General features: G+C 55.4%; 1 protein-coding gene across 1 annotated transcript; it reads left to right on the forward strand.

Annotated features, from left to right (window-relative positions):
* Positions 1-2,636: 2,636 nt before the first annotated feature.
* Positions 2,637-8,191, forward strand: LOC141478020 (elongin-A-like). The gene is made up of 11 exons (XM_074167156.1): positions 2,637-2,740; positions 3,069-3,255; positions 4,510-4,613; positions 4,995-5,406; positions 5,669-5,783; positions 6,157-6,306; positions 6,537-6,631; positions 6,915-7,089; positions 7,297-7,408; positions 7,697-7,845; positions 8,130-8,191. Exons 1-11 carry the CDS (start codon positions 2,637-2,639, stop codon positions 8,189-8,191), a joined length of 1,665 nt encoding a protein of 554 aa, XP_074023257.1.
* Positions 8,192-8,509: the final 318 nt, after the last annotated feature.

Raw genomic sequence — 8,509 nt, forward strand, 5'->3', positions numbered from 1 at the left:
TCAGCCCTCCCTTTTTCGTCCCCAAATGCCTCCTTTGAGCTCAAAAAACAACCCAGTGTGGGGGGCAGAGGGGGAGGGCAGCTGGAGGATTGCCCTTGCTGGATTGCCCTTGCCCCAGGGCTCCTTGGTGGTTTTATTTGACTTTCAACCCCCAACGTTCTGTCTTTTTGGAGTCGGGGAGACCTTCCCCAGAGCCATGAGGTTCAGAGCGGCCCCTCCTTGTGCAAAACCCTCAGGTTTCTCCTTTTTGCCCAGGACAAACTCAAGTTCCATTGAGTTTTGTGGCCCGAGGCTTGCACACTCCAGTCCCTCACAGCCAGCAAAATGCCTCCAGTTTTAATTTGACCTCATTTGAAGTGATCAACCAATTAATTCTATTTTAAATGCCAAAAAATCCATCTTCTTTAACCACCGACGTCCAGAACGGTATCATTTCGTGGCCAAACAGACCAGGAATTCACACAAGTAGGAAATAACAAAGCTGGATCTAAAGGATTTCTAAAAAAAGGATTTAAATATGCCTTTCTTCTTCATTTCCAGATTGTTTGAGAAGATCCTCATGAGAAACACCCCCATGAGGACAAGTCCCACCAGACCACCAGAAAGTCCCACCTGAGGCTCCATGCCCCCCGGGCTGTTTGAAAGGCCCCGGGCACCGACACCGACCCACCGGCGGGGCCATTTTTCCCTGCATGGCGGGCCTGTGCTGGTGACTGGGAGCGCTCCCTGCCCTCCCTGCCAACAACAGCCCATCCCAGCAGGGAGAGCTCCATGTGCCCCTTGTCCCCCCCAGACCTCCAAGGCCCCTGGCCCTCCCTCCCATCGTTGCCACCCCTCAGCACTGGCAGCTCCCTGTCGTCCCTGCACCCCCCAGAAAGCCAGCCCCCCCAGCCCCAGAGCCACCAACTGTCCCGTGATGACAGCCTGTCTCTCCTGTCCCTTCGGGAGCCCCTGGACTCCTGGCCCCCCCTGCCACCCCTGAGCCATGGCCAGGGCCAGGCGTGCTCTCCCAAGGAAGACAGAGCAGAGGTGCCAGGCTGGATGGGAGGGAGAGGAGCCGGCAGGGACAGGGACAAGGCTGCGGAGGGACATGGCCTGCTTTGGGCCGGGGACACAGATGCTTCTCCTGGAGGGAGGGCAAGAAGAGAGACAAAGGAGAGCGACTGGGAGATGGAGACGAGCTCCTGCACCCTCCTCGGACACCTGCCAAAAATAAAGGCTTTTCCCTCTCTTCATTTATTGCATTTTGTTGGTGATGTCACCATCCCGGCCCCAGGATCCCACTGGGTGTCTCGGAGACTTACCAATTTGTTAACTCCGTGACCCATTTTTGGGCCTGTGGGGTGGTCCTGGTGAATGAGCCTTTCATCACAAGGGAGATGCTCCAATCCTTGAATCATCCTCGTTGCCCTTCGCTGGACTCTTTCCAGTAGTTCCCTGTCCCTCTTGAATTGGGGAGCCCAGAACTGGATGCAGTATTCCAGTTGTGGCCTCACCAGTGCAGAGTAGAGGGGGAGAATGACGTCCCTCCACCTACTGGCCACACTCTTCCCTAGGCAGCCCAGGATTCCGTTGGCCTTCCTGGCCACAAGAGCACACTGCTTGCTCATTGTCATTTTGCTGGCTACCAGGACCCCCAGATCTTTCTCTTTGGAACTTGTCTCCAGCAGGTCCACACCCAACCTGTATTGGTGTCTGACATTCTTCTTCCCCAGGTGCAGGACCCTACACTTTTCCCTGTTGAACCTCATGAGGTTCTTCCTTGCCCAGCTCTCCAGCCTGTCCAGGTCTCGCTGGATGGCAGCACGGCCCTCCGGGGTGTCAGCCACCCCTCCCAGTTTGGTATCATCAGCAAACTTGCTGAGGATACGCTCCGTCCCCTCGTCCAGGTCACTGATGAATATGTTGAACAGGACTGGACCAAGTATTGACCCCTGGGGGACACCACTGGTTAGAGGCCTCCAGCTTGAACCTGCTCCATTAATCATTACCCTTTGGGTCCTGTCACACAGCCAGTTCTCAATCCACCTCACTGTCCCCTCATCCAGCCCACGCTTCCTTAGTTTCCCAACGAGGATGTTACGGGAGACAGTGTCAAAAGCCTTGCTGAAGTCAAGGTAGATGACATCTGCTGCCCTCCCCTCATCCAGCCAACCAGTTATAGCATCGTAGAAAGCTATCAGATTGGTCAAACGTGATTTACCCTTGGTAAACCCATGTTGCCCACTTCCAATAACCCCCCACTCTTCAACTTGTTTGGAGAAGACATCTAGAATGAGTCTCTCCATTACCTTCCCAGGGATGGAGGTGAGACTAAGTGGTCTGTAGTTCCCGGTGTCCTCCTTCTTGCCCTTTTTGAAGACTGGAGTGATGTTGGCCTTCCTCCAGTCTTCAGGCACCTCTCCTGTTCTCCATGACCTTTCAAAGATGATAGAGAGTGGCCCAGCGATAACATCTGCCAGCTCTCTCAGCACTTGGAAGTGTCAGCAGCAGCCAAAGCCGGAGACAAGAAGGAATGTGGTGGGGCAGCAGAGGTGGATGGGGCCTCCCTGGGGCTGTGGTTCGGTGGTGAGGGCAGGATGAGGTCTGCTGGGAAGGGAATAAGGGAATGTTTTTAACAGGAGTTAATGTACGACATGGGAAGAGGTCAAAAGGCTGTGCTGTGCTTGGTGTCTGAGGACCTGGAGCTCTGGAAGGAAAGGGTGTGGGATGTGGCCCGGTGGCTGGGGTTGTTGGAAGTGTGAGGAGGCGCCCTGAAGCCCAGCTCCCCTGGGGAGGTTGGGAGCCCGAGTGCTGTGGGAATGGGGTGATTCCAGGTCCCTGTGCTGAGGCTGCAGCTGAGAGCGAGGAGCCGGGCGCCCCCAGGCACTGGCTCTTCAGCGGCTCTTCCCCTTGTTGTGGGGAGCGTTTGGGGCAGCACCGGTTGGTATTTTCACCCGTAGAAGACAGAGCAAATCCCGTTTCTCATTGTTGAGAGCAATGGGGGTAGTGGGAATGGCTGGGAGGGAACCGACGAGCTGCCCTGTGTGTTAATAACCCCTTCCTGGGCTTCCTCCCTCTCTTCCCAGGTTCAGGAACATTCCTCACATGTCCTTTGATGACACGGCCAGGGAACCGGAGCAGACGTTCAGCCTGAACCGGGGTCCGACGGGGGAGCTGGAGTACCCCACCAAGTACGATGCCGACCCACGGGCCTGGGGGGGTGTAGGGGGCTGCTCCTCCCGAGCGCAGGCGCCGCACTCCATCCAGCTGCTGGCGAGGTGCCCGCTGTTAGGAAATCGTTAGCAGAGGGCAGTTCCTTCCCTGGCATCTCAAAGGTGCCCCAGAGCAGGATTTGCCTCCCCGTCTCCCTTCTGCCCTTGTCGGGTGAGAGCTCTGCTCTGACACCCATCTCCCCGGAGCCGCGGGGGTTCCTGTGCCTGCAGCCCAGAGCTTTTTGGGGTGCGGAATGTTGAATCCCCTGCTCCTGGCCCCGGTGACAGCTCGTCGCTGGCCACAGGAGTGAGGGAAGCTGCTCCTCCTGCTCCCTGGGCCATTTGCGCTGGGAGGAGGGGGCAAGGCAGCGGGGTGGCAGCCTGGACACACAGCTCCGGTGCATAAAACACACCGTTACTGTTGGGATCAGTGTTTCGCTCTTCCAAAGCAAACCAGAAGGACTTTGGTCATGGCAACGAACTCCTAAATATAATGGCGATGGGGCAGTGGTTTCTGGTGAACAGAAGCTCTGGAGAGGCTGCCTGAGGTGCCCGTCGCGCTGGACGTTCTTGGGGTAAGAGCTGTGAAATCTCTGCCGCTTCCCGGGTGTCTCTCAAGTCCCGGGATAAGTCTTTGCCCCGGCAAAGCTGCCTCCCCGGGAATGGGGCCTGTTCCCTCGGCCACCTGCTCCAGCCCCGTCTCACAGGCGCGATTGTGATGCGGTTCTAGAGATAAAAGGCAGCGCCAAGGAGCGTGTCAGGGGGAAGCCTCGGAGGACACTCGCTCGTCCTCAGCTCCTCACCAAGCTTCACCCTTGACCGAGACCTGAGAGTCGGAGCCATTCCTGACGCTAACGGAATCGGCATTACATTATTAGAATTATTATTAGAACTAATATTAGTTTAGATTACTAGTTTAATAGTTTAATAGTTTATTAGATTATTAGTTTATTAGTTTGATAGTTTATTAGTTATCAGAAGTAATAATCCTGATGATTATTAGTGAAGTCTTCTGTCATCGAACTTACCCGCGGTCATGGTAAATACTAACTTGGGTTATGGCTACAAACAATTAATGTTTGTCTAAGGCAGAGTTAACTCATCTTTGATTTACAGAACGCTAGTAAACGCTACAATGGCTGCTGAAAACATAATTTATGATTTGGGGTATCTTTGCCATTAGATCGAGGGGGTTTATTTCTACCTGGCGGGGACGGGCAGGGGTTAACTTTATTCACCCTGTGGGAAGTTGAGCAGAGGTGAGGATGCCGCGTGTCTTGCCAAGATGAACTGACGTCCGGGCTCTCTCCTGAAGGAGACGCCTCTTGGGAACGCTGTGACCGAGCCGGACGCAGACTTTGAGGCGAATTTCCAGGCTGCGTGGCAGAAGCTGGAGCGGCTGTGCCAAGAGGCACTGAGGTGAGTGAAGCTGGTTGGTGATCTTGATGGAGAAGCTTTGTTCTGGTTTTGCCGTGGGGAGGAGAAACTTCTCTGACCGGAGGTAATAAAAGGGGAGGCTCTGGGAAGGCTCGTGAGACAAGCATGCTGACTCTGGATGGGGTTTGTGCCTCGCTTTGGCAGAAATTCCTGCCTCTGCTGGCCACGGAGCGTTGGGCTGCTGGTGGCCGCAGTTTTGGGTGAACGTAGGGACCGACTGCCAAGAATTTGCGGTTTGATGAAGCAATTAACAGCTTTCAAAGGCCTTTCAAGGCCAGCAAAGGGCCTTTAATAAAGCAAGAGATGCAATCTGCTTGCTGCCCATGTTTTAATCTAACGATTTTGGGGTTTTTATCCCTTCAGAGAAAACAAACAAGCTGAGAAGGAAAAAAGTCGGGACTCCGAACGAGGCAAAGTGGAAAAGACCAAGCTGAGCCTGGAGACGTCACAGAGGAAGCGCAAATACACTGACGCGTCCAAAAAATCGACAGGCTTTTCCTCCATTCTGGGGGAGGATGAAGAGGAAGAGGACTTTAAACCCCCCACCATGTCCTTTGAGGAGTACCTCACCTATGACCAGCCCCAGAAAAAGAAAAAGAAGCGAGCGGTCAAAGCCTCTGTGTCGGCTGGGGAGGAAGAGCAACGGCACAGCGCCCATTTGCTGTGCCACCCCAGCGTCGACAGCTCCTGCTCCAGTCGCCAAAGCCCCAGCCGCAAGCGCAGCAATGAGAAAAGGGCAGAGCAGGAGCCACCAGAGGCTCCTAAACCAAAGAGGGTAAGGTTCTGAAGGGTCTGCAAGTGAACCAAGGATGTGGGACCAGCTGCTCTCGGTCCTCTGCCCTCTGGGGCTTCTTTGTTTTCCCCTTAGAGGTGCTGGCTCTGTAAAACCTTGCCTGCCGAGTCTTGTTGCTCAACTTTGAAACGCTTTCCCCTTCAGAAAGCGTTTTTATAATCTTAGCAGCCTTTTACGATGCTGAAAAGGTGCCTCATATCCATGTTACGGGTATGTAACTTGCATGACCATCGTCTCTTTCCAGATACTTCTCGATGTGGACATAAAGCTCCCGGAGATCCCCCTGCCGCCGCTCCAGGCCAGCTGCAGCCCTCTTCCTGCTGCTGAGTCCGTTCCCTGCTCCCAGAAGAAAAGGAGAGGTATGTTGGGCAGGCAAATTGGGCTGAAATGGGCTGCAGCCACTCTTTGTGAGAGGGAGTGGATGGTGGCTGCGTTCAAATCTTCCCGTTGGCGTCCGCTCTCCCGCCTCTTGGTGCCCAGAGCCCGGGTTTCAGCCAAGCGGCGGCTTCTCTCCCACGTGCTCTGGCAGAAACGAGGAAGAGCCTTTGCTGACCCTTCTGGAGGCTCGGGCTTTGGCCTTGCCCTTCCTGAACCGGGTTGTGGGTCTCAGAGAGAAGCCTCGGCCCTTGGCGTTGCTTCTGGGGGACTCTGATTTGTGTCTCCTGTGCCATTCCTCAGGCTGGGCTCTTCTTTGCTCTGTTCCCTTCTTACCCCGAGTCTTCCACTTCACAGCGGTTTACTCAGCAGCTGAAGAGATCGAAGGGGGCTTCACAGGCCGCCGGCTGTATTCAAAGACGCCCGTGTTTTCAGGCCTTAAAACTGCCCGAGTCCCAAGGACTCCTTCTCAGCTGTGTGTCCCAGTCGTCACCAACAGCATTGACTGTAAGTACCGTTCCTCAAGCACTGGAAATAGTGGTAAATGGAGCCCTGCGCAGGCACTTGGAGACACTGGTGCCTGATGACCCACCAGAGCTACGGCACCCACGGTCCCTTTCTCCTTCCCCTCCTCTTGTGCAGCGGCTGCAGCGGTTTCCACTGCATTCAAGGAGTCGAGCCTTTTTCCTTGGTGAGGAAGGGGCAGGATAAATGCTCTGCATCTTGCTTCTCTCTAGCGATCTGTGAAGCGGGTGGTGTCCCTGGGCTGGAGCCAGCGTTGGACAGATGCACTGTCCGAGAGCAGCTTTGTGGCGCCGAGGAACGTCACCATGTGAGTGCCTGGGCCTGGGGAAGGGCTGGTGACACGCGGGAGGGACCTTCTGTCCTCATCTGCGATAGATGAATAGTCAAGCACAGCGCCCTTTGCAGCCAGAGGTGGCTTTTGCTAGTCCGGAGTTCCTGGAGTCGGCATCTGCCCCTCTCTTGCTGCACGTTGCTCCCAAAGCTGCCTTGCCCTCGCTGCTGTTCCAGTGCCGCTGGCGCCAGCCCGTGCCGAGGGAGAGGGGAGTGAAGGTGTCCGGGGGGATCCCAGCTCACGGGTGGGTTTGTTTCAGGTCCTCATTGAAGATACAGAACGGCTCTGGCGCAACCGATGTCTCCGAGACTTTAAGAACGAGGAGCCCAAAGAGTCCGAGTCCTGGCGGGAGATGTACCTCCGCCTCCAGGAGGCACGGGAGCAGCGGCTGCTCAAGTTAGCCCAGAAGATCGGCTCAGCTCAGGCCAACAAAGGTAAGGAAGGGCTGAACGATGGGAGAGGGCTCTGGGAATGCTGCCGAGGGGACGTCTTTGTGTGGGGAAAGTCTTCCCGAGTGGCTGGTTTAACTCCGGTCCAATTTAGGAGCTGCTTAACTCTCTGTTCTCTACTAAGACAGGAACCGAGGAGCCCCATTTATCATCAGCTGCATCTCAGCAATGTTTCCCTTTGGCCTCCTACAGGTCAAGCAGCCAAAACCATGCTTCTGGCCTCCCCGCCAAAGGCCCCTCGGGACGTACGACGGAGACAGGAGATGTTTGGGACTGGAGGAGCTCTTGTGCCAGAGAAGAGCAAGTGAGTGTTTCTCAAGGAGCGCTTGCTGTTCAGGGCCTCTTCTCCTCGGCATTCCTGCAGGCGCCGTGTCCTGGCAGGAAGGGACACTGTGTCCTCGGGAGGCCCTTTTCCAGGGAAACCTGTAACTGTAATGGCCTCTGTCTTGCTGGGAAGCCTGGAGGTCCTGGTCCCTGCTGGTGCCGTGTGGTCTCAGCCATGCTGCTGTTAACACACGTGGCTTGTACCTGAAGAATTGCATCAAACCACAGCGAATCCTTTCCTGAAACGCCTGTCCCGTCTCTTTTTCAGAACAAAACCAGTCCTGTGCGCATCCACCGAAAGCCACCCTCGTGTGAGCGAGAAGTCCTGTGATGGGCCCAGCACCAGCAGTGCCCGCTCTGTCCCATCCTCAGCCAGCACCTTCTCCTCCTGGGACCCCAGGAAACCACCAGCGAAGAGTAAGTACAAACCCCGGAACGTCCCTGAGTCTCCCTGAGCTCCTCCTTCACAAACGCAGGAATCTGCTGCTTCTGCCGGCTCTGCAGGAGGGGGGATGTTGGTGGCCTCTCTCCTCTCCCCAAGGAGAGGATAAAGGCTGTTCCAACGCTCACGCCTGCCTTGGGTCTGCTTTGCCAGGGCTGCAGCTTGGAACTGCTCTCTGCTCCCCTCCTCTGTGGCTGCTGCTTTCATGGGAGGGGCTTTGGGGTTGATTTGTGTTTTCTTTTTTCTTTCTCTGTTGCAGAAATTGCACCCTTGATGGCACAGTCTGTCAAAGACTTCAAAAAGAGGTGCTCTCAGAGATAAGCTGCAGCCCAGACCCGGGACTTTCCCTCTTGGGGACGCGTGGCACTGATGGAGGAGAAGGTCCCCCAAAAGCCCTTTTCTTTGGACTCTCGGGAGGCTGCAGCTTTGTCATCTGTCAAAAGAAGGGTGTACAGCATCTCCCGAGAACATGTCAAGTCTTCGCACCAGCGGAGAGTGGAAGATCCTGAGAATATTGACTTTTTAACCTCTTAATAAATGATAAGATGGTTTTACTTGATATTTTGCCCCATATCTCCTCCCGTAGTCTCCCCCCTCGCAATGCAGTACGAGGGCCGGCCTCTCTGTGCCTGGAGCTGG

The sequence above is a fragment of the Numenius arquata genome, unplaced genomic scaffold, assembly GCF_964106895.1.
Source record: "Numenius arquata unplaced genomic scaffold, bNumArq3.hap1.1 HAP1_SCAFFOLD_482, whole genome shotgun sequence".
NCBI classification, from domain to species: Eukaryota; Metazoa; Chordata; class Aves; order Charadriiformes; family Scolopacidae; genus Numenius; species Numenius arquata.